Source organism: Plectropomus leopardus, chromosome 2 (genome assembly GCF_026936395.1).
Source record: "Plectropomus leopardus strain MGB_pleo_1.0 chromosome 2, ASM2693639v1, whole genome shotgun sequence".
NCBI classification, from domain to species: Eukaryota; Metazoa; Chordata; class Actinopteri; order Perciformes; family Serranidae; genus Plectropomus; species Plectropomus leopardus.
Genome location: NC_142177.1, coordinates 235,824 through 262,541, shown reverse-complemented (window position 1 = coordinate 262,541; position 26,718 = coordinate 235,824). Strand labels below are relative to the sequence as shown.

Here is a 26,718-nt window from a genome sequence, read left to right as displayed (position 1 = left end):
CATATTTAGAATTCCCAGGTCCCTACATCACCCCTGTGGCATCAGGATAGCACCCGGTGTGTGAAGGCATAACCATGTTTGGTCCACATTTGAAAAAGTTAATTTGTCAGTCCATTTGAAGCTGTAACATCTGAGCAGTTTGTCAGTCAACTGGGCATTTGTTGGCACTATCTATCTGGCTAAGCAAAACTGGTAAACAAGTTAACAAACAAAACCTTAAGGTTACAAAATTATTCCAGATGAACAACAACACTGACATGGTGTGAAATAACTAACCTGTGTTTCTCAGTAGGTGTTAGTGAGAACAGGAATGTTAGTTATGTAAATGTGTTTGGTGAGATCCACAAGGAATGGCACACAATGACAAGGACGTGTATGACTAGGTTGGCAAAGTCATAATGTGGTGTATCCTGACTAGTGTTGCAACTAGTGGTCTTACTAACAAAATGCTAACAAAAATCAATCCAGGTGTACTTGGAAAGTTGGACAGTGGTGTCTGAGTCCAATCAGAATTTAGGTTTTCTAAACAAACAGCAGAGTGTCTGGCTATATACGTTCAGAATTACTGAGTTTGCTGCTGTTGCTGGAAACTCTGCAGGAAGAGCAAGGCACTCTACATTAACATCTGTCTAACTGTCAGTACTAATTTGGGCAGGGTGAGAAGTGAGCTCTGGACCTTCTGTGCTTCACTCTGGGCTCAGGGCTGTAATGCTTCATGTAGTCAGAGATAGAGTAGAATTCAGAGGACTGTCACTGTCTGAGAAATTTTGATTATGCTCAAAACTGTGCTCAGAGATGTCAGAGATGCTGCGGTCATAATCTGACAGATTAGTCGGCAGGTCACACTCCTGGGCCAGAATCTCTGAGTAAGGCCTTCTACAGCTTCTGTTCTGTGAATGCCTATCTCATGGCAGTTGGAGGACATGGCGGCTACGCCTTTTGTCTCCCTGCTGTCTTTTCACACCCCCCTTCGAGCTGTTGTGAGGGTGGTGTTTTGGGGCAGAAGGCCTGTGTGACACTGCAGCAGAAGAAGAAAATTCTTTACCAGTGCTCGACAAAGCTCTGTGTAATCATTTCTGACCCTGGGAGGCTGGGACTGTACTTCACTAAAAACTCAAGCTCTTCAAGGCGAGAACATTATGTTGAAGGCTGACTTGGTCAGTACACTCTTCTAACAAAACAATGTGGTGACCTTCACTGCAGGGGGCACCACATATACTTGCTTGTAAGTATAGCTGGATGTCTACTGCTGTGGCAGACTGATGGTGTAAATGTGAAGGCTTTTGCTAGTGTTAAATGGAATCAATCATTTTTTGGTGTCAACCAAAAATACTGCTGATATTAATATTGCACACATATGAATGAATGCCAAAAGTACTGCGCCTTGCGGCAGGGCCCTAAAATATGTAGGGATTTGGCTTTAACACAGCGCAACCCTTTCTGTGATTACGCCTCACGCAAAGGTCACCAATTGTTAAAGTATGGTTATCAGAAATAATTAATGATTATTAAAAATAATTATTAATAATATCAAATAATGTGACTTAATTTACATTAAATCACCTTGTGGGGCACCATTCCCGGAAAGGTAAAAATGATAGCTGATCAATATAAACAGTCTTATAAAATACACTAAATTATCAATTTGGAACTCTGATCAATAACTAAATTAATAATTATAAGCAAAATTACCATACTGATAGTAAAGAGTGAATGATTTTGGTGCTCTTATCACAGTAGTTGGTGATTTACTCAGCTTAACTCTTTATTTAGCAATGCTAAACAAAACAGACAATATATCCTAACTGCTAATATATACATATACATGTACATACACATATATACATACATACATACATACATACATATATATATATATATATATATATATATATATATATATATATATATATATATATATATATATATATATATATATATATATATAAGTATATAGACAGCTGCGGATGTGCAAATGTGTGTGTGTGAGAGAGAGAGAAAGACAAAGAGAAGGTGTGTGTTGGTGTGGGCATGATATATGTGGTCTAATATGTATATAAGGTGTGTTGGTTAGTAAAAAGGGTGTTTAGTTGCATGCAAGACCCTGTCTGTGAGGCATTAACAAACTAAATTGCAGACTAACCAATAACATTATAACAAAGAGATCAGAACAACGACTCATTTGAAAGCATTAACATCATTATATGTTACAGTCTTGCCCAGCCTGTACATATCTGATAATGCTATAACCAGATGTTACTTGCCAATCCAGGAGTGGTACATGAGTTCTGTGGGTTGTTGGCTGAAGAAAGGAAGTTCTGGTTCAGTCACTTCTGTGCAGTTCCAAGGATCCAGGAGGAGGCTGGCTGGTCTTGGTGTCCTTACAAATATAGCAGTTAAGTGCTATCTTGGTTCTGTTCTCCTTTTCGCTTGAGAAGTTAGCGTTGGCTTTCTAACTTCTGCAAAGTCTCTTGAAACTTGGAAAGTAGAGCTGAGACAAGGCTGCATCTACTGCTGAGGGCTTAGGTGTGGAAGGGGGAAGGGTAGCGCAGGTCTTCCAGACCTGCAGCCTTCCTCGGATGAGGTTTGGGAGGGAAAGCCATGAGGCAATCTGGGATGATTAAGGACGATTGTTTAAGGAACAAAGAAGACAACAGATCACATATGATTTGTTTATTTGGACACTTGTCACAGGACATGTGACAAGTGTCCAAATGAACAAATCATATGTGGAATTCCCACGTCCCTATAAAGTGAATGGCGATAATGTTAATTAAGCTAAACTGCTTAAACAACAGTCAAACAGTACAAAAACAGTCTATATTAAGCTGCCATACTGCTGGATTCAGAGCTACGAGCTGGGGTCAAAGTCATCATCCAGAAACCCTGCGTCATTTCACCTTGGAAAGAGTTTTCAGAATAACACCTTGATTTTTTTGCACTACTTTTAAGCAACAGAATGATGACTGTTGTCAGAAAGTATTCTAAATATTTATATATGCCTACAACTATATGCACACTTAAACACATTATAAGTGTTATCTCAATTCATTATAGACATTGGCATCATAATGAGTTATGACTATTTTTATAGAACATTATAATAAGGCATTTTAATGCATTTAAGTATGTTCATAATGCGTTATAATGCATATAGACATGGAAATTCATAGAAAGTGTTACCTGTGCTTTGCAACTGTTTCATTGCATCATTTTTAAAACTTCTTTTCCAATCACTGACTAATTAGTTTAGTTCTTTATTAAGCACTGAAAAAAGTGTTCAACTATACACTGGATGGTTCATTTTTTCCCATATCAAAATATATAAATGACAATTATTAATGTATTGCTTTTAGAAATCTCTGTATTTGATTACATGTGTAGTCCAGATTATAAAAGAGTTATGATTCTTCCATCAAAAACAGACAACTTCAGTATTTTGTGTTTCTTTTGCTCCCACCAAAAGGAAGCTGATAAATAACAGCTGCCATGCAATAAACACAGGTTGAAATGAGTGTAATGTGTATAATGCTCTGACCTTGCCAGTTTGTGAGTCTCTGAGATTGTTTGTGGTGTTCTGTTGCGATGGCCAGTGTATTTAGGAAGACAAGCATTATCACCCACCAGTAGAACAGTCTGGACTTCACATACACTCTACATTTACGCCGTAACCAACGATTCCACTTGCGAGCCAGTTTACTGCAAAAGAAAAAGAAAGAAAGAGAAGTTTACTTAAAAAATGAATCACAGTGGTCCTCACATAAGATATCATAACTTTTCAATGATGCTGATGACCTATGTTATTATTCCACCTTTTTTTCTGATCCATTAAATCCAAGCTTCTAGTGTTTTCCAGAAGCACTGAAGTACAAATCCCACTATATCCATGTCACTAGTCACTGGATAAATTATGTTTATGGGTTATTTTAGTCACTTAAGTCACCATATTAATTTAGATGTAACAGGTCAATGTGAAAGGATGAATATTTTAGCAGGAATAATTAGGGCCCAAGCAGCGACCGCAGGTCGTTGAGGACCCTCTTGGAATGCAGGGCATTATTAGGGCCCAAGCACCTGGCAGCGTGAGAACCCTCTTGGAATGCAAGGAATATATATATTTTTTTTTTAATAAATTAAATTTTTGGAGGTCAACTCATGAAAGTTGGTACACTTGTCTGGCATGGCAAAAAAAATTGTATTTTGGTGTTTTCATAAAACACACATGGCAAAATGGCTCCACAGCGCCCCCTAGTTCACATGAAGTTTCACCTAAAATTATGAAATTCGGCACATGTATGTATCATGCCCAGACGCACAAAAAAGAATCTTGGACCCACCCCCCCAAAAACAACAGGAAGTCGGCCATTTGGAATTGTGAGCTGATTTTTGGCCATTTTGGGCCTTGTACTTTTTGAAAAGGTATCACAGGACTGCACAAAACTTTTAGGGTTTTCCAGTTATGTGGCGTACAATTTTGATGTCTCGCCATACAAGAGAAATTGTTGTAGTAACTTTGTACATTGTCAGATCTGCCTAAAACTTTAAAGGTTTGATAATGGTCTCACCTTGACACATCTGTATAACAATATTCACTAGTCATGACAACCCAACCTAGTGGCCACAGGAAATATTTTTTTTAATATACTTTTATCAACTTGGCCTACAGAATTAATTGGATCCATTTTAAATCCTGTCTGTATGTAAGACCTTCCCGATTGAAAGTTATCAATGGTCCGCACAAAACTTTTACGGTTTTCCTGTTATGTGGTGTACAATTTTGATGTCTCGTCATACAACAGGAAATTGTTGTAACTTCGGGGTACTTTGTCCGATCTGCCGGAAACCTCATAGGTTTCACTAAGGTCCCACCCTGAACACATCTATATGACAATATTCACTAGTCATAAGCCAATCCTGTGACCTCTGCGGGACCATCAATGCATCACTCCAGCATGTCCTGTCAGGATGTAAAACAGCACTGACTCAAGGTCGATTCACATGGCGGCATGACCAAGTGCTCAGGAAGCTGGCAGAGGTGCTGGAGAAAAGTCGGCAGGAGGCAAATATCCAGATTCCATCAAGGAGCCAACAGAGGATCCACTTCCACAGGCAGGGGGGACCCGCAGATAACCCCAGCAAGAGTGCACCATCCTCCAAGCTGTTAACACCAGGGGCGGAGTGGAAGATGAAAGTGGACCTTAGCCCACAGCTCCAGTTCCCACAGGAAATCTGTTCCACCACCCTAAGACCCGACGTGGTACTGTGGTCCGCAGCTGTGAAGTCTGTATTGCTGATAGAGTTGACAGTGCCATGGGAGGAGGGACTGGAAGCTGCCTATGAGAGGAAGATGGCGAAATACGCAGACCTGGTCGCAGAGTGCAGAGAAAGCGGATGGCAAGCAAGGACGTACCTGGTGGAGGTGGGAGTCAGGGGCTTTATTGGCAGCTCCACGCCACGCTTGCTTAGAGACGTGGGACTACGGGGAGCAAGGCTGAGCAAAGCCACCAAAGAACTGTCGGAGGGAGCAGAGAAAGCAAGCCACTGGCTCTGGCTGAGACGACGAGACAAGTCTTGGGGGGGGAACATCAACATAGGTTGAGCTGCAGGGGGTGTTAGGGAGACGTCCCTGTACACTGCCCCACCATTGGGAGATGTTCTGGGTTAAGGGGCGAAACGTCAGTGAGCAGTGGTCCCCAGCTGAAGACCCTGCAGCTCAACCTGTTCCTTGGTATGCGGTCAGGTTTAGGCCTGGCTCAGGGAAGCGGACGCCCCTGCCATGCACAAGTCCTCCTTTGGCACCGCCAAGCGGATATACCATCACCCTGTATGTAATAATGCACCTCTGGAGACAGTGACTCCTGTGAATAGAGCAGGTGGAGTCCAGGGAAGACTGGAGGACAACCAGGAGAGACTGGTGGCGGCAGGATAGACTGCACCGGGAGAGGCGAGCTAGTAACCCTACCCTCTAGTTTCCTAAAGGAGACACCCTAACCTTACTACGAAAACGAAACAGAGGAAACAGCCCGAAGGCCCTCCGAGAGGCGGGATGGAAGAAGGGCCTACAAGGACGGACCAAACGGTAACGAACGCGAGGACAACGGCAAAAGAGAAGATTCCCAGGAGGTGTGCGTGCGGTTGGAAAAAACAACAACTCTGAGGGGACTTCACATCCACATGGGAAAGAAGAAGTGCGGAAGTGGGAGCCAGAAGCAACCTTGCACTGCCCTGGAAAGGGCAGATCAGACAAATGGGATCCAAGGCCAGGTAGAAAACCACAGTGCCATTGGGCCCAACGTTGCAGAGGCAGGGCAGGAGGAAAGGAGAGCAGAGGAAGAAAGGGATGATGATGGACCCCATGAAGTGATCTCTATCGCACCCACGATTGACCCAAGAACTGAGTCACGTCAAACAACCAGGAGCCTCAAAAGCCCACTCCGAAGGAACAAGATCAAGTGGCCAAAGGCCAACGAAACTGAGGAGTGGAGAAAGCTGGATGAACACCTGAGCAGGCTGCTGCAAAGAGCGCTACGTGGGTCAGTGGAAGCCAAGTTAAACCTGTTTGGGGAGATCGTGTATGAAGAATGCAGCAACAGGTATGGCGAGGTGACCATCAGAGAAGCAGCCCCAAGGACAAAGGGGAGGAGAGAGACAGAGATCGATGACCTGGTGGCAAATAGAAGGCAGCTCCGCAAGCGTTGGAGGAAAGCAGAGGAGTTTGAGAGGGAGGGCTTGAAAGTTCTCTGGGATGAGATCAGAACACTTCTTGCCCACCTACGGAGGGCAGAGCGCATCTGAAGACGGAGGAAAAGGAAAGAAAAGGAAAGATCAAGTTTCTTCAGGAATCCATTCCAGCATGCGCGAGGACTCCTTGAGGAGAAGACGAGTGGAACCCTGGATGTCTCCAAAGAAGAACTGGAGGAATACATCCGTGCTCAATACAGTGACCCGGCAAGGAACAAGCCCCTAGGCTCACCAGGGTATGTGCCCAGGCCTCCAGAACCATCAGCCCTTTTCGATACATCACCACCCAAACTCTGTGAGGTCACGCAGGTGGTCCAGAGGGCAAGATCTGCATCAGCACCAGGCCCAAATGGGATACCGTACAAGTTCTATAGGAACTGCCCGGGAGTGCTGAGGCTCTTATGGACCCTGTTAAGAGTCATCTGGACCAAGCAGAGCATACCATCTGAGTGGAAAAGGGCAGTGGCTGTGTATATTCCCAAGCAAAAAAATGCCAAGACCATCGGGCAGTTCAGGAGCATAGCCCTACTAAATGTGGAGGGGAAAATATTTTTCTCCGTCATGGCAAGAAGGATGACCACCTATCTGATGGACAACAACTACGTAGACACCAGCTGCCAGAAAGCCGGAGTTCCGGGTTTCCCTGGGTGCGTGGAACATGCTTCGTTGATTTGGGACCAGATTCAGACCACCAAGAGGGAGAAGAAGAAAGACCTGCATGTTGTATGGCTGGACTTAGCCAATGCATACGGGTCAGTGCCACACCAGCTCATAACATACGCCCTAGACTTCTTCTACATCCCGGATAACATCAAGACCATGATCATGAATTACTTCCAGGACATGCACATGTGCTTTGCACTGAAGAAGTTCATCACTGGTTGGCAACAACTAGAAGTCGAGATTGCAATGGGATGCTCCATCTCTCCCATCCTCTTTATAGCAGCCTTTGAGGTTATCCTGATCGGGGCCAGGCAGGTGGTGGGAGGTGTCCGGTTGCCTGCAGGTCAGAGGCTTCCCCCCCTAAGGAGCTATATGGATGACATCACCTGCCTGCTACGAACTGCCCCATGCACATCCAGACTTCTGAAGAGGCTGGACGAGCTAATTGGCTGGGCAAGGATGAGGTTCAAGCCTCAGAAGTCCAGGAGCCTGTCGCTGCGGAAAGGGGAGAGGAATGACAGAGTCACCTTTACCATCGGCGGCGAAGACATCCCCCTCATCGTGGACCAGCCCATCCGAAGCCTGGGAAGGCTATATACATCTGGTCTCTCAGACAAGGATATGGGGAAAAACCATCCTTCAGCAGTTGTCAGAAGGCCTGGCAAAGATCGACACAAGCCAGTTACCCGGAAAGCACAAGGTGTGGTGCTATCACTTCACCCTGTACCCAAGGGTGATGTGGCCTCTAAAACTGTGTGAAGTCACCTCATCAGCCGTAAACAAGATGGAGGCAAAAGCCAACACCTTCATCCACAAATGGCTCGGGCTACCAAGGTGTTTCTCAGCAGCTGGCCTCTACAGTTGAAACTCACTACAGTTACCCCTGAAATCCATCACCCTGGGCTATAGGCAGGAGAAGGCCCGACTGCGACTGGTGATGGAACTAAGGGACTCTGCCGACAAGACTGTAGCAGGAGCAGATGTCAGAGTTGCAACTGGAAGGAAATGGAGGGCTGAGGAGGAGGTGCAGAAGCTGATTGGTAGGCTGCACCACCAGGAGGTTGTGGGCAGGGTCCAAACAGGGCGGGCAGGCCTTGGATGGAGTGATCCACCCAGGTTATGGTCCAAGGCAAACAAGAAGGAGAGGAAAGACCTTGTTGTTGCAGAGGTCACGAGAGTGGCACAGGAAGAACTCAGAGTGAAGTCTGTGGCACAGGGGCAGCAGGGGCGGTGGACTACCTGGGAGGGTGTCGTAAGCCGAGCAATCAACTGGGCAGACTTTTGGAAACTGCCACAAGCTCAACTCAGTTTCCTCATTAGAGCGACCTACGACACGCTCCCGAGCCCTCTAAATCTCCAGCAGTGGTTTGGAACAGAGCAATCCTGTGACCTCTGCGGGACCATCAATGCATCACTCCAGCATGTCCTGTCAGGATGTAAAACAGCACTGACTCAAGGTCGATTCACATGGCGGCATGACCAGGTGCTCAGGAAGCTGGCAGAGGTGCTGGAGAAAAGTCGGCAGGAGGCGAATATCCAGATTCCATCAAGGAGCCAACAGAGGATCCACTTCCACAGGCAGGCGGAACCCGCAGATAACCCCAGCAAGAGTGCACCATCCTCCAAGCTGTTAACACCAGGGGCGGAGTGGAAGATGAAAGTGGACCTTGGTCCACAGCTCCAGTTCCCACAGGAAATCTGTTCCACCACCCTAAGCCCCGACGTGGTACTGTGGTCCGCAGCTGTGAAGTCAGTACTGCTGACAGAGTTGACAGTGCCATGGGAGGAGGGACTGGAAGCTGCCTATGAGAGGAAGATGGCGAAATACGCAGACCTGGTCGCAGAGTGCAGAGAAAGTGGATGGCAAGCAAGGACGTACCTGGTGGAGGTGGGAGTCAGGGGCTTTATTGGCAGCTCCACGCCACGCTTGCTTAGAGACGTGGGACTACGGGGAGCAAGGCTGAGCAAAGCCACCAAAGAACTGTCGGAGGGAGGAGAGAAAGCAAGCCACTGGCTCTGGCTGAGACGACGAGACAAGTCTTGGGGGGGGAACATCAACATAGGTTGAGCTGCAGGGGGTGTTAGGGAGACGTCCCTGTACACTGCCCCACCATTGGGAGATGTTCTGGGTTAAGGGGCGAAACGTCAGTGAGCAGTGGTCCCCAGCTGAAGACCCTGCAGCTCAACCTGTTCCTTGGTATGCGGTCAGGTTTAGGCCTGGCTCAGGGAAGCGGACGCCCCTGCCATGCACAAGTCCTCCTTTGGCACCGTTGGAGGTGCGCCAGGCTTAAGGCCAAGCGGATATACCATCACCCTGTATGTAATAATAGTGCCACCTACTGGTAACAGGAGGAAGGCCTTGATGGATTATCATTGGATATACATGATATTTACATGGTTTGTATAACAAATTATGTACACAAAGGTGACATGGAATTGGTCCCTCCCCAGCTGCCACCTATTGGCTGCTGGAAGTACTACACCATGCGAAATAGCTTACTCCAGGGTCAAAACTGTTTTTTGGAATGCAAGGAATTATTAGGGCACAAGCACCCTTACGATTATTATTAGGGCCCAAGCACCGAATGGTGCAAGGACCCTCTTGAAACTGAAGGAATTATTATTATTATTATTATTATTATTATTATTATTATTGTAATTTTTTTTTCCTCTCAAATGAATTGCCTTTTTGAGGGCTTTCACATATTCAAAAAGTCATGAAACTTTCCAGATTTATCAGGTCTGGTGGAAAATTTGATATTTTAATGGTCTTGTGCGTGGGTGGTAGGAAATGTACTAGTTGCGCCCCCTACTGATTTTCAATGAAGCAGCCCCCGCAGCACGTTTTACCTAGAGCTGTGAAACTTTGGAGGCCTGTGCAACACGCCATTACCTACCAAAAAGTCTCATGGGGCCATACTGTAAAACCAACAGGAAGTCAGCCATTTTGATTTGAAGTTGGAATTTTGGTGTATTTTTGGCCATTTTCAGGGTTTCGTCCTTATCCTAGAGCTTTCATCAGATTGACTCCATATGTTATGGCTACCTTCATAAGACCTTTGACAGCAAAAGTTATTCAAATCATGAGTTTTCATCACACCGTGTGATCTGTATAAGGCATCTAATTTGCATGTTCTGCCATGAACCAGGAAGTAAACAGGAAATGGTATGTAACTCTGCTGTGAATGGTCCAATATGACCCAAACTTCACAATTGATAGGAGTTTTAAGTGATAATGAGAGCGCCACCTATTGGCACAAGAAAGGCAAAGTTTTACAGTAAGATGTCCAGCTCCTAGCAGGTTGACTTGATTAATTTCAAAATGTTTTCAAAAAATCCTTAAGATGTTAAAGGTGCTTGAAAATGAATATTAAGAGTTTTCATTGAAAGGCATTCCCACTGTGGGGTGGACATTTTCTATGTTTCAACATGACATAAAAAACTGTCGTAACATCGCCTCAGATGGTCAAATCTTTTTAAAATTTCACAGATTTGATAAGAATCCACACCTGAAGACATCTGCAGTGCAATTTTAAATCTAGTCATAGCGCCACCTATTGGTAGCAGGAAGTTACTTTTTTTACTCTGTGATTTTTCCCCTGTAACAAGTTAACTAATCCTATAAAGACCTTCATGATGCACAGAAATTAAACTTTTGAGTTTTCATCAAACCATATTGCCAAAATTACGCATTAATCGCCATAAAACTGGAAGCACTTTTTGAGAGGCAAGGAGTGCACCAAAACTCGCCAAACTTAGCACACACATCAGAAGACCTAAAATGTGATATTTGATATGTTTTCTTTTCCACTGATGTGGCAAAATGGCTCTGTAGCACTCCCGACAGATTTCAACAAAGCAGCCCCTGCAGTACATTTCACCTAGAGCTACAAAACTTGGGAGGCATGTGTAACAGCCCAAGACCTACAAAAAAGTCTCTTAGATCTATCATAGACCTTTAACCCAACAGGAAGTCGGCCATTTTGAATTGAATGCGCAATTTTGGCGTATTTTTGGACATTTTCAGGGCTTGCAATTTTTCGATCTTCTCCTACAGATTTCATCCGATTGACTTCAAAATTTAAAAATCCTCTCAGACAGCCTGGGACATCAAAAGTTATTACATTTGTGAGTTTTCTTCACATCGTGTGGTTGTTACTGGGCCAATTATTTCTATGTCTCACTATTAACCAGGAAGTATTTTATAACTCTGAAGGACATGGTCCAATCTTCACCAAACTTCACACGTTTGATGATGATGTCTTGCCCTGAACACATCTACATGACAACCATTACCATTACTTTTAGCGCCCCCTACTGGCAACATGAAATTTCATGGAAATGACATGCTTTCTTCTTTGATGGAATGCTCCTACAGGTTGTATACCATTGACTTTAATTCTGGTGACAAAACCTTTAAGACCTTAATGATGCCTCCCTCTGAAGTATAGGTTTTCCATGAACACTGTTGCCATGGAGACCCAGTGGTGGCCGCCAAAAAGGAAGTTGTTGTAACTTCACTTTACATTGACCAATTGGCTCCAGATTTCACAGTTGTGGTCAGGCTGCAGCCCTTAACAAATCAACATGTCCTTTAATATGATACTCACCGAGCCACCTATTGGCGCCAGGAAGTAAGCCTCGTACCACAACTATCTTTTTCATGAAATCTACTTGTTTTGGTGCACAAATGATGTAGACCAAGATGGCGTAGATTTTGTGTGTCCAAAGGAAGTAATTCACTTTGTGAAATATCTCACTTAAGGGTCCAAACTCTCTGTATACTTTTCAGACTTTTACTGAAATGAATGATTGCATCACTCAGAGTCCTGCCAGTAGCCTTGACTTGTGCTGGGGTGCAAGGGCCTGTTCATCGCTGCTTGCAGCTTTAATTATTGTTATTCCTTAAAATGAATTTGCTTTTAGAGGGCTTTAATATGCACCTTAAGACCTGTGACATAACTACTAATTTAAAAAACTGAGTTTTCATCACACCATGTGGGTGTGGCTTGGTTTCCAACTTTGATGTTTTGCCATGACACAGGAAGTTGTTGTAACACAGCAACATAAGCAACACATCAACTGATTTGCCCAAAACTTGTCATGCTTGATAAGAGTGCCGGCCTGAACACATCTGCATGGCTCAAATGAGTTATCATCATAGCGCCACCTACTGGAGACAGGGAGTTATATGTTTTACGTTTTACAGCTCAAACTTGTGTAGTGGACTGCCTTGGTGTGGTCATTACATTTTTCCTCTGAGGAACTCCAGAGCTCAACGTCCCCTGGGCAAGTGGGGGACACGTCAAGAGACACTGTTTTACAACCCAAAACATCCAACAGAGGGTTGTTAATTAACTTAACTGATACTCCATGTAGGCATCTGCAAACACATTCTGCTTTCAGACTGCAGTCCGACCAACAGTACCAACATCATCGTAAAATTTGTCGATGATACCACTGTGGTCGGACTAATTTCACGGGAAGATGAGACAGCCTACAGAGAGGAGGTCCAGAAGCTGACGACCTGGTGCTCAGACAACAACCTGGCACTAAATACCACAAAAACAAAGGAGATCATTATGGACTTCAGGAGGAACAGAACCGACCCGCCCCCCCTCTACATCAACGGTGAATGCGTGGAGAGGGTCCACACATTCAGGTTCCTGGGAGTCCAGATCTCCGACGACCTCTCCTGGACCGACAACACCACAGCGGTCATCAAGAAGGCTCAGCAGCGACTACACTTCCTGAGAATCCTCAGGAAGAACAACCTGGACAGGAAGCTGCTGCTGGCGTTCTACCGCTCGTCCATCAAGAGCCTGCTGACTTACTGCATCACCACCTGGCACGGGAGCTGCACCGAGGCAGACAGGGAGAGGCTACGGAGGACAGTCAGAACAGCCCAGAAGATCATTGGCTGCCCTCTCCCCTCCCTGGAGGACATATACACCACCCGGTGCCTCAGCAGAGCACATAACATGATCAAGGACAGCTCACACCCTGGCGCTCAGCTGTTTGACCTGTTGCCCTCAGGCAGGCGCTACAGGTGCATCAAGGCAAGGACAAACGGACTGAGAAACAGTTTCTTTCCGAGAGCCATCACCACCGTGAACTCTCACAAATAACCACCCCGGACATCACAACAGACAATAGACATTATACATCACATCCCTACCTCAATCCACCCGGTGCACACCCTAATTATCTACCCATGTGCAATATATTTCCTGTGCAATATATTTCTATCTGTGCAATATACTTCACATACTGTGCAATATGTTATGCAATACACCGAGTCGCTCTACTCATATTTATTATTTAACTTATACCTCCACACCCATGTACAATAACCGGGTATGCCGAATCTCAAACAGTGGAAAAACGCTGTGTTGAAGCTTCTGTATAGCTTTGTGCTATTTGTAATTTGCATGCAACGGCGCATTTGTGCGCTCAGATTTAAGGCCTTTTGGTAGGTGACGGTGACTGCGTGTTCCAGAAGCCGAACATCCTGCTCTGAGCTCGGGGATATTACGCCGCGCGTTCTGGCTAATTTTCCCTGCCTCAGCCCCTCGGCGCTAGCTTGTTAGCTTAGCTACCTAACCGTTAGCAACTGCCAAATCGCTTGTAGTAGAGGTGTTTTCAGCGGTGCTTGAGACCGCGTCGGGGTATAAATACCCTCACTGTTCAAACGAGTAAGCTTAGTCTGCTTGTTCTGAATGTCCCAGAGCGGACCTCTGTGTGGTTTGAAGCGGCTCAAACTTTGTTGAAACCCATGTGGTTCAGTAGCCCAGTAGTTGAACTGGCTGTTTATCTCATAGCTGGCTGTGTTGACAAGTTGTCTGCTCAGTGTCCTGAGCGAAACTGTGTGCTTCTCGCCTGAGCAGGTGAGGGCGTTCATGTGGGCGGTGCCGGGAGTCATCACGGCTGACGTAATCCTCCCCTGGACGCCACAGCTCCTTCTGGAAAGAGTGAATAGGACCGCAATCGCGACATCGTTTTGGTTAACTGAAACTTGAAGAGTGATTATTCAAACTGTGCATGCATATAACCGACTGGTGATGAATTTTCACTTAACTGAAGTTCAACACTGCAAACTTTGCAAAGTAAATTGCAGAATTTACCCTTGCCATTCACTCACTTATATTAGTGTGCTAATCCTATGCTAATTCACTTTCCTCTTTCTTAATCTGAGTCTTAAAGTTATAACACTTTTGACTTTGTATTATATTCTTAAAACACAGTTACAAATTAAGTCAAGTGTATACACCTCATTCACTTTTCTTAAATTTCGTGTTTGATTTATGATCAATTTAATGTAATTGATCAAAAATTTAACAAATGACTAATTTAACTGACTGAGTTAAAGTTAAATCTCCCCTTTATAATTTGGTTTAACTTTGTCCTCAAGGTGGCTGCCCCCAGATGTGTATCTTCTCTTAAGTCTGCATTGCCTCTAGCACTTACACTATAAACAACTAACCTCTTTTGGTTAATATTACAGCAACCTGGTACCTCATTGAACAAAGAATACATTGAATTCTGTTTGTATTTTTAATCACTACTAATCAAACACCTATAATAAAATAAAATAACACAAAATATAACCTGATTGCCTGCAAAACTCGAAACAATGTTTCTTGAATTAACGACGGAGGCCCTGACTCACCCATTAAAGGGAAAAACACTGACCAAAGTGTTGGGTAGCTTGGCCTCAGTGTTGACTGCACGGCTCAAACATACACAACAACTGCTCGAGCAATCAGCAGGTAAGCTGAAATCATGTGTACAACAAACTGCACAACTGCAGAGGGGATCAAGGCTCTTCCAATGGCAACTTGGAGCACCCCAACGAGCTTCAGCAGAAGCAGAGGCACATGTAGATGACTTGAAGGCTCAGCGTGACACACCAGAGGAAAAGAAGATCAAATTGAAAGATGAGATTCACGAGCTGGAACTGTCACTCCACAAAAAGGAATGGGAGCTAGCTAAGACACAACATCAGCTCGAAAAGGTAAATCAAGCCTGTGATGAGTCAAACCATCAGCTCCAGCGTGCAATAGAGCACATGGAAGACCTCAAAGCTCAAAACAGGGCCTACTGCTTGCACTCTGAAGCTGACAAAAGGGAGATGCAGCTCATGCAGCAGCAACTGACCAAAGCCGAGGATGTGGTTAAGCAGGCCCGCCAACAACAAGCAAGTACAGAAGGAGAGCTAGAAACCCTTAAAAGAGAACTGGGATATTCTCTTGCTATATGTCGGAACCGACGGACAAATCTTGATGAAGCTTTGCAGGAAGAGAAGAAAGACAAGCTACTCACCAAGGGAGCTCAAGAAGGCTAGAGCCTAGAGTGGCTCCTCCCATGTCAGGAGTAACTCCGCCTCCACAATCTTACCTGCCTCCAAACAGGCAAACCTCTTTGAGTCTTTCAGATCAAGACCTACATAAGATTGCTCGAAACATACCACGCTTTGAACCTTGTCCTGGTGGCAGAGGTGTGGACTCGAGTCACATGACTTGGACTCGAGTCAGACTAGAGTCATGAATTTGATGACTTTAGACTCGACTTGACAAAATGTTACCAGACTTGCAACTCGACTTGGACTTGAAGAGCAATGACTCGTGACTTCACTTGGACTTGAGCCTTTTGACTTGAAAAGACTTGCTACTTTCACCAGAACACAAAGATTAAAATATATGTTAGAAACGAACGCTCTGCATCTCTCTCTCTCTCTCCCTCTGTGCGCATTTGTGTGTGTGCGTGAGCTGCAGGCACAGCATCCAATCAAATTAGATCCACGTTGTTTTGATCCGACAGCATCCAATCAAATTGTAGGACAACAAACAACGAAGAAGAAATAGTACTCATTCAATGGGCCAGTTGAAAATGATACCAAGGATAGTGTCGTTTGGGTACAAAAGTTACGAAGTGGTCAACAAAAAACGGATTGCAGTGTGCAAAACATGCGGGTCGAAGATTACAGATGGAGAGGCAACAACTTCGAACTTCGTTCGACATCTAAAACTGCACAAAGAGCGGTAAGTAGAGCTGGTGAGCTAATGCTCAGATAACGTTAGCTTATCGGCTAAGTAACTGTGCTAGCTGTGTAGTTAATGAGGCTGTAAACTTAACGTTACACTGCAAACACGATGATGATCTGTTGCGTCCACTGTGGGTTCACTCCCTGACTCATAGTTTAAAATGTAATTCATGTGAATACTACTGCAGGTCCTTCATCGCATCAGCTGTCAGACTCTTTAACAGCACTACTTAATGTAGCACTGCTTTGTCTGCTATATAACTCATTCACTTCCCTACCTTATGCATTACTGTATGGTTGCATTGTCTTTGTTTTTTTTTTTTGGTTTTTTTTATCTCTGTGCAATATTTATTCCACACTGTGTATCGCATTGTAAAAATCTCTGCTGCTACTACTCTGTGCAATCTGTAAATGTAAACATAATTCACATGCTTATATTGCTTAGTTTTTTTTTATACTACACACCATGTGTGTATTTAACAACTCTGTGCACAATTTGCCTTTGCAAGGCAACATAGTTTACATTGCTTAGTATTTTTAATGCTACACACCATGTGTGTATTTTACAACTCTGTGCACAATTATCCTGCACAGCCACCAGTATATGTATATGCCCATAAATCCATATCTGTACAAGTTAAAGGTGTATATACTGTACATAGTCTTGTGTGTATAGCCCTGCCTATTTAGTACTTAACATTTTATATTTTGTTATATTTGTATATTTTTAAATTCTGATAGGTATATACACATTTTCTGTTTTTTTAACTTAATTTTATAAGTATCCTACTGTCACTTTCTCCTTCTTATCTTATCTTATGTGTGGCTATAATGGATTTTCTGACATCTGTTTAATATGCTTGCATCTTACAGATATGAAGAATACCAGACGACCAAAAGCATTACCAGGGAACCACAACAGCCTACAATCGCCCAATTCCTGGACATTCGTGTAGGGCATTACAGTATGAGCCATCCACAACAAAAGGCCATCACCAATGCAATACTGTCCGACTTGATTATTGATTGCAACTTGCCCCTGTCTATTGTGGAAAAGAGCTTTCGGCATTTTCTGACAGTAGTTGACAGTAAGTACAGCCCAGTGTGTCGCAGAACGTTGACATCAAAAACTGAGAACCTTGCTGCAGAGAGACGTTCGAAATTAAAAACTCAACTGAGCAGCACTGACCATGTTTCAATCACTGTGGACATTTGGTCTGACCGAAAGATGAGGGGGTTCCTTGGAGTCACTGTGCATTGGATAGAGAAAGAGGCAGAGAGGATACAGCTGAAGTCCAATCTCTTGGCCTGCAACCGCTTCCAAGGCTCACACACAGCTGAAAGAATATGTGACCAGTTTGAGGTAATATGTGATGAATACAACAGATAAACTGGACTACATTATTAGTGACAATGCTGCTAACATGCGCAAAGCATTCACTGTGTGCTTCCCCACTGAACAAGAAGATGATGATGACGGGGATCATCTTGATGACCCAGAGCTCTGGCATGACTTAACCCTGGAAGACCAGCAAACAGTAGATGCTGCTATGGCAAAGAAACAGCGCTTGCAGTGTTTTGCGCATACTCTTCAGTTGGTGGTGGGAGACAGCTTGAAAGAAACAAAAGTGGCATCTCCTTCTTTTTCAAAGTTATCAAAACTCAGCTCACTGCTGCACACAAGCACGACGTTCAAAGATGTGTTCGAAGCTGAATTTGGGGAACAGAAAAGCATTCCTGCTGCTGTCAACACAAGATGGAACTCAACACTGAGGCAAGTGAAGGCAGTTCTCCAGTATGATCATCTAAAGCTCTGTGCTGTTCTGAAAAAGTCTGGCCACAAGGAGTTGTCATTAACAGCACGGGAGTGGAGTCTGTTGAAGGAGTTGGTGGACATCTTGAAGCCGTTTGGTGAAGCAACTGACTTGACACAGGGGGAGAAGGTAGTCACAATCAGTGCTGTTGTTCCATCTGTCTTGGCCCTCAATCACCACCTTGAGAAGCTGAAGCCTCAAGTCCGTTTCCTGAGCAGCATGGTCAGAAGTGTCCAGGTATCCCTCAACAAAAGATTTCTTGGAATCTTCATCAATGTGAAAATGGCCAGGACACAAGATGGGGTCACTGCTCCCTTTGCAGATCCAGTCTACCTCAAAACAGCTGCCTTGGATCCAGCCTTTTCTCTGTTTTGGGTGGAGCCCCATGTGCTGGTCAATCGTGACGTCAAGGCAGAGGTGGCACAACGAGTTAAAGTTTAATATCATTGAGTTTAATTTAACTTTTTTTCTCATAATCTGATCTATTTGACTACAACAATAATGTGTTAAGTCTAACACACTTGATTTCCCATTCTAATTGTAATAAGGGCTCTTTTGTTTCTGATAATTGCCAGAACTGATCCTGCAAGATGCAGCACAGGCAGATCAACCTGCGCCTCTTGTTGATGAAGAAGAGCGAGAGGAGCTTGGACAAGGAGAAGGGCTGTTTGCTGCATATCATAAAAGGCAGAAGAAGGATGTGGGGACCACTCCAGCACTACAGCTAAGTCACTACCTTGACATAGCCGAAGGACAGAATGCTCTTCTGTTCTGGGCAATGAACATGAAGACTCTTCCTTCACTCTTCCGAGTGGCCATCAGAGTGTTGGCAGTGCCTGCCTCCAGTGCTCCAGTGGAGCGAGTTTTCAGCCATGGTGGCATCTTTCTACGGCCCCATCGTGCACAAATGACTGACAGACTTTTGGCCAATTTGGTCTTTTGCAAATGCAATGCAGCATAGAGCCCTGAAATAACAGAAAACTCACAACCCTGTTAAGTGTTATGTTCATGTATTTGTTATGTTTCTCCCTCTCTCAAACACAAAACCCTATTTGTGTTTGTCCTTTAAGGATAACCTAAATGTTCCTCAATATACAATATTACCTCTAGACCCGTAATGAATAATCGATGATTAATCGATTTTTGGATTAATTACCAATTGTTTTGATAATCGAGTAATCGTTTAGAGTCTTTTTTTTTTTTTTTTTAAAAAGTGCATTCAGTGGTCAACTGCTGTGGTGCTAGTTCTAGTGCAATATGTTATGGAAATATAATATCAGCACATTTTTGTACTTTTGTTTTTACAAATAATTTCAGTTGCACTATCAAATGTTTATTCTGTGCAGAAATTGTTTAAAAGGAAAAATATTCTTGCAGAATATGAGTCAAATGTTAAATGGTACTGGTTAATAGTACAATATAAAAGTGCAATGTCAGCACTAGTTTTCTTGTAAATGTTCAATGCACTTGTTTATCAAATTTGTTTTGATAAATAAATATAGATTTTAAAAGCATACATGATCTGTTTACATTTAATATATTATTACTTTGTTGTTAAAATGACTCGAAAGGACTCGAAACTCAAAGTGTAGGACTTGCGACTTGACTCGGGACTTGCCTGTCTCGACTTGGGACTTGACTTGGGACTTGCCTGTCTCGACTTGGGACTTGACTCGGGACTTGAGGGCAAAGACTTGAGACTTACTTGGGACTTGCCTGTCTCGACTTGGGACTTGACTCGGGACTTGAGGGCAAAGACTTGAGACTTACTTGGGACTTGCAAAGCAATGACTTGGTCCCACCTCTGCCTGGTGGCTCTCATGATACCACAACTTACTTGAATGACATCGACTTCTACTTGCGAAAATTCCCCAACGCTACGATAGAAGACATGCTGTACCTGATCAAGGTGACTTCCAGTCGCAACGTCAGCAAGTTCATTGAGCGGCAACCCTTCCAGGTTTGAGCTAACTATAGGTTGTTCTGTAACGCCTTAGAAAAAGAATTTTCGGATCCAATAGCGCAGACCGGCTTGGCCGCTGCCATTGCAGTTAAGCAGGGGAGGCAAGAATCTCCCCAACAATACTATTATCGCCTCTTACAGGCATACTTTGGTTCTCGAAACGAACCTGGGATGGAGGAGGACATGAACTTCAAAACCCTCTTTGTCCAGAATCTCCATCCAAATACTCGTAATCAACTAGGTGTCTTGGCGAACCCGCGCACTGCAACCATCCAGCAACTACGCAGCCTTGCTGCGCTGGGATTTGCAAGACAAAAGCAATTCCATGCTAAACAGGCAGAGTCACTACTCGAGTATAGACAGGGACTCTTTGGAGCTGGAAGATGCCCCCAGTGGTGGAGAGCATAACGCAGCTGCACGCCCTCTCCAAACTAATCAGAGGTCGAAACGTCAGAAATCCACAAATGGTGACAACAAAGAAACCTCCCAATGGAAGAGTAACAACACCGGAGGTAAGTTTAAAACATCTCAATGTAGTCCAGAAGATCTTAAAGCCATCCTGCATCTTATCGACGAGAGGAAAAGGGAGAAAAGCAGGAAAGCTAATCTTCTCCCCATAACGGCAGTAGCCCCTACGCCTCTTCAGTCAGATCGCCTTGCAGACCAGCCTGACATGGTGGTCGAAGAGCTTTATTTGGACCCTGGTGAACCTGAGCCCACCTCCTCACAGGGCCAAACACCAGTAGCTCCAGCTAATGGAAAGGAATGAAAAGGGAGGTGAGAAATCAATCCCTCCTGGCGCAGTCTTGACAGTTCAGCTTGACTCGAAAGATGAGTCCCTTGATGAAGATGCATCAGCTATACAGGTTGAACCTCCTTATCAACAGTTCTTGTGCTGTCTCACTGAGCAAGGCGCTGCATGAAAACTTTACTTGCCCATGATACTTGAAGACACTTTCGTGTATGAAGCTCTCCTTGATACAGCTGCAGACATAACCTTGATGTCATCAGCACTGTTTGATACACTGTTAATGACAGTATTTCAGTCCAGCAGGGACTTAAGACTCCAGTCCTGCTCTCTGAATATCCAGCCGTATGCTCCCACGGGTACTACACTGACATCCATGACCATGGTAAAACTGACCATTGGCTCAATGAGTTTCATCCATTCCGTGTACGTGTCTTCGCTTAATGCAGTTCCCCTTCTCATCGGCAAGGATCTCCTTAACTGTTTTGAACCACTGATTGACTTCCAACGCTTGGAACTCTGGGCACAGGTTCATCAACCTCTGCCAATTCTTCATCCCAAAAATACTGTTGCTCAGTGCTGCTTCCTTGAGACCAAGGCGACAAAAATTTCAGGTCAAAAGATGAGCGTTGAAACAGACCACCTGCCTATGTGGACACGCAGCGGTTTCATCAGCTCAGGTAGAAAACCGGACTGGAATAAGGTCATAGGTCACTCTAGCGCTCCTGGTCAGGACAAAGGGTTCAATCACCAAACTGGCACTTTGGCCAAACAGGCCGCCCTCAATGGAACGCTTTGGCACTTCGACTCGGACTTTCTCATCCACCCACCCTCCCCGACTGTCTGTGTCGTCACTCCAGCTCCAGCTGCCGCCCAACTTATGGCTTCTTTTTTCGGCCCTGGTCCTCCCTCGGTCACCCCTGCTATCTTAAGTTCTGACCTTATCTCCCTCCAATGTCTTGATCCAGCTATTCACGTGCTCGTCCCCTGGCTCTCCAGTGCCTTGGACGATGATGTCTCTGCCGCAGATCTTGATCCCATTGCTAGCTTGGCATGTTTATTCTGTGTCCATTCTCCTCTGCACCTCGTGACAGGCCTTCTGTGTATGTCTCTGACGACCTCACTTCACTTGTGCTCGTGGGTCCTCAGAACCACAGGGGGGTGATGTTGATGCATGCCCATGACTCTCCGTGCACAGGCCAAAAACAAACCAAAGCCACACTCAGAGTACTTGTCCAGCTGACCTGTTTGCCACACATGCAAAAAGACGTAGCCGACAACATCAAAGGCTGCTCAGTCTGCTGCCAGTTCCAACTGTCAAACCTGCTCCACAGAGCCCTCTTGCAACAAAGAGGCACCTCCTCTCCCATGTCAGACCTTCAAATTGACTGGGGTGGTCTGCCAAGTCGGGTCAATTCAGATGGAGGAACACATTTCACAGCTGATGTTATGCAACATCTATGGCACTTACTGGGTGTGAAAGCCGACGTACACATTTGCTACCACCCCCAGGCTTCTGGCTGGGTGGAATGGACAAAGCAAACAGTTGTCAACACATTGAAAAAGTATGTGACTAAAGCTCACAAAAATTCCAAAGACCAAAAAGCATCCCATGGTGTACTCCAAGTAGGGGACAAGGTGTGGTACTACACTCTCGTCCACCCTATTGGAAAGGTCCACCAAGGCCCTGGAAGAGTTACACGCAAGTTCCTTCCTCATTGGGCTGATCCTTATTTGATCACAGGCGAACTCTCACCTGTGGTATACCAAATCAAGGTTACCAAAGGACAGGGAAAATCAAGTCTTAAATGGGTTAATCCCAATCAGATCAAACCACACAAATGTCCCATGGGACTTGAAGGACATAGCAGCATCCAAATACAGTCCTAAGAAAAGCAGACTTCTATAGTTGTTTGTTAGCAAAACAGAGGAAGTTTTGTTCTTGTTCTGTAAGGTCAGTTGTGGCAGATATTGTGAGAGTCTGGTATTTCTTTGATACTTTTTCCATCGTCTGTTGTCTGAAATTGATCTAAAGTTTCTTGGGTTGATTTGTTTACAAGTGGGGGTGGTTCAGCACCCACTGGTGACAAGTTCATGTGGTCTAACCTATAACGGTTTAGCTGTTTGTTTTTTTTTTTGTTGTTGTTTTTTTTAAGCAGATTAGTAAATTTGCTTTATCTTAGATTGGTGTGCTTTTATTTAAATTATTTGAAACACGTAACTGTACGACATGCAAATTTCACTGTTCCACAACGAACTATCCTTTTCATAACCTTAAAAGCTCTGACGTGTCTCTGTCCATGCAAGGTGTTATGCCAAAAACCTTTGGTAATCAATTAGTGTAAACAACAATTGTTCAAATGAGGACAAATGAGGCTCATTGACCTTTTATATTTTTCCTGTTACTATTCATCATGTTTTTTTTTTTATTCACCAAGTAGATTCCATTATCCACCAGAATAAACACTGATCAATGGTATAGGAAACACTATATCACAAAGACATCAACTCTGATCATGGGGATTGTTGTTATGCCACCTGTTCTTCCTAGCCAAGGACTGCCTGCACCTTAGCGATCCAAAGCTCCTGGAAATCTCGCATGGAATCGAGTGGGGGAATGTAGTGGACTGCCTTGGCGTGGTCATTACATTTTTCCTCTAAGGAACTCCAGAGCTCAACGTCCCCTGGGCAAGTGGGGGACAAGTCAAGAGACACTGTTTTACAACCCAAAACATCCAACAGAGGGTTGTTAATTAACTTAACTGATACTCCATGTAGGCATCTGCAAACACATTCTACGTTTAAGCCACAGAAAGTGTCAGTACTTGTACAAGTACTTGGCCCTTTCCATCACAAGATGCGTGGGAGATAGGCATTCTTGAGGCCACATCCAGCTTACCACAGGATGTAAGACATCTGAATGACCTCCTGGGGTCACTCAGGCACATGAAGCAACAATCATTCATTGCCCCCTCTGCTGAGATGACAAAAGGCAGAACATGTTGTAAAGTCATTATAAATCCTTGTGTTGAGACTAACATCTGATAGAATCGCTTGGACCTAGGTTGTGAGTTAAAGTTTAACTTAATTCTCTAATCCTTCTCTTTGTAGGTAAGAGTTTGTCTATGTACTTTGATGAAGAAGTAGGACCAACTCCCATTCTTTAATCATTTAATTTGAATGATTTAGGTGAAAGCATGTTTTATTCCCTTTTTGTGATGGAGCTCTATTGCCATCTAAGTGACCTTAATTATCATTAATCTCGTAACCAACTTTATAGTTACATCTTATTTTGCATTCATTGTATAATGTTAAAATGTAATCCTGTATCTAAGTAATCACCAAGTTTGTTAGGATCCATGGTACAATGTTATGTTATGTGTGGTCATTTAACAGAATTGAGCAAAGGATCTTCAGAATCATGTGTTACGTTATAAATTGCCTTTAGGTCTCCTAACATGTATTTGAAGTTACTGTGATGAGACTATAGTGGTAATGAGATTCGTGAATGTATACACGACGGGTTAGATCACGTAATTCATCATAAAGTTCAGAGACATAAATGTCTCCTAAATTACATTAGGTCTTTTAGAAACTAATTCCAGATGTGAGATCGCTCGGTGCAAAAGTTCGCTAACTCCGCCTTCCATCCGCATCCCCAAATCGAAAGATAAAAACTGAGTGAGCTTCTCAAGCTCTTGCTCTCAAGTTTTCGCTATTTTCAAGGCTTTTCTCCTTCTCTCTTCTCAAGTTTTTCTTCAAGCCTCTTCAGGCTTCTTTTCGCTCCTTTTTACCGCGGTGCGTCTCATGCATCCGCGCTCGCAACTTTTTCTTTTCTTCAATTTGATAAATGGAGCCGCAACAGCTCACCATAGCTTTGCTGAACTTTACTTTTGAAGCCATTTTCTTTTTAAATCTCTGACACTTTTCTTTATACCAGTTTTTGGTCAGTAAAGACACTTTTGGTAATTCGTTTTAAGTAAACTCAAATTAATAATTTAAAGTGACTCCCTCAGACCAATGGGACTACTTTTGATTATTTCTGCGAGTTATAATTGAGAAGGACACTCCGCGATTCGTCATCAACTCTGCCACGGATCTAGAAGCAACACCTGCTGCACAAACTATCAGCATCCGTTGCCTGCCCTTAAGGACTTTGTTTAAAGTCTTTTACCGGTTTGCTGAGGCGAACACCGAGGCCAGTTAAAGACCGCCGCACACCGACTCCACCTGCCCGGCCGCCGCCGCCTTTCAGCGGGTCACCTCGTCTGAAAGAAGTGCCGCAGCTCTCCACTGGAGTGACGCGAGCACCTGGACCTCCCCGGAGAAGTCTAATCAAGTCGGCAAAAGTGGGCAGAATAACATTTTCTAGTGATCAGAGTTGATGTCGTATAGCGAAGCTTTAATGCCAAATTTCTAAATTCTAATTCACCGTGCATCCACGCTTTAGACGGTCACATATTTCCACCCACTATCATCCATAATTAATCATTTGCATCATCTGAACATCACTTAGGTTCCCTTTCATTTGTTCACTGTCCCTTATATGTCATACTATTTCCTCTATTTACTCATCATTTTATTAGCCTAAATAAAATATTCTCATTTATCACCAAGTCGTTGTCTGTGGATATTATTTCATGAGAGAAACAAGATCAATGTATACAGGATAAACGGTACAGACTGTGAGATTGATTAAAGTAATGACATGTCTTAACACTGTCACAATTTAAGATTTAATTTTCTCCTGAATGGAGAATGGTGCCCCTTTTACTTTAACGAGTGCAAAATCCAAATTCTAATGTAGTTATTAATAACCACTACACTTGGTAATAAAAGTGTTGAGATCTTGACAATGCCTGCTTGTGATTTCAGAGGTTTTTCATGAATATCGTTGCCATGGCAACATGGTCTTTGCCGCAAGGTGCAGCCCTGAACACATCAGCATGTCAATTAAGCATGATAATCACAGCACCACCAATCTATACTGTGATTTAAATGAAATTACATGATTTGGTCTACAAATGATGTAGATCAAGATGACATGCATTGTGTGGTCCCCAGTGCCACCTAGTGGCCACAGGAAGTATTACCCCACATGTAATATTTAACTGAAGGATAGAAACTCTCTGCCTGCTTGTTCAGACTTTCACTGAAATGAAAAATCATGGGACATCAAAACTTATTCAATTTCTGAGTTTTCGTCACACCATGTGGGCGTCGCTAGGTTTTCAACTTCAATGTTTCGCCATGAAACAGGAAGTTGTCGTAACTCAGCCAGACATAGTCCAACCTGCCCCAAATGTCTCATACTTGATAAGAGTACAGAGTTGAACTCATCAGCATGGCTCACTTGACTTATTGGCATACTGCCACCTACTGGAAACAGGAATTTACATGATTTATATTTTTAGTTGCATCTCCTTATAGATTGACCACATTCAACACAAACTTGGTAACAAAAGCTGTTGTAAGACCTTCATGATGCCTCCCTGTGAAGATCATATGTTTTCAATGAATGCCGTTGCCGTGGCAATGCAGTATTCGCCACCAAACAGGAAGTTTCTGTAACTTCAGTTTGTAATAACTGATTGGGCCCAAATTTTACAGGTGTGATCAGGTTGTGGCCCTGAACACGTCAACATGTGATACTCAATGCACTACTTACTGGCAACAGGAAGTATGTCGTGTAACAATATCATCATTTGATTTACATGCAATTTACATGGTTTGGTCTACACATGAT

At 43.9% G+C, this 26,718-nt stretch overlaps 1 protein-coding gene across 3 annotated transcripts in view; it reads right to left on the bottom strand.

Moving 5' to 3' along the window:
* Positions 1-26,718, bottom strand: part of LOC121951505 (dihydropyridine-sensitive L-type skeletal muscle calcium channel subunit alpha-1-like) — a 240,275-nt gene that overhangs the window by 148,919 nt on the left and 64,638 nt on the right. For all 3 annotated transcript variants that reach the window (XM_088082423.1, XM_088082426.1, XM_088082429.1), the window contains exon 10: positions 3,539-3,699. In XM_088082423.1, the coding sequence (XP_087938549.1) occupies positions 3,539-3,699 (161 nt within the window). The remainder of the gene's footprint in view (positions 1-3,538; positions 3,700-26,718) is intronic.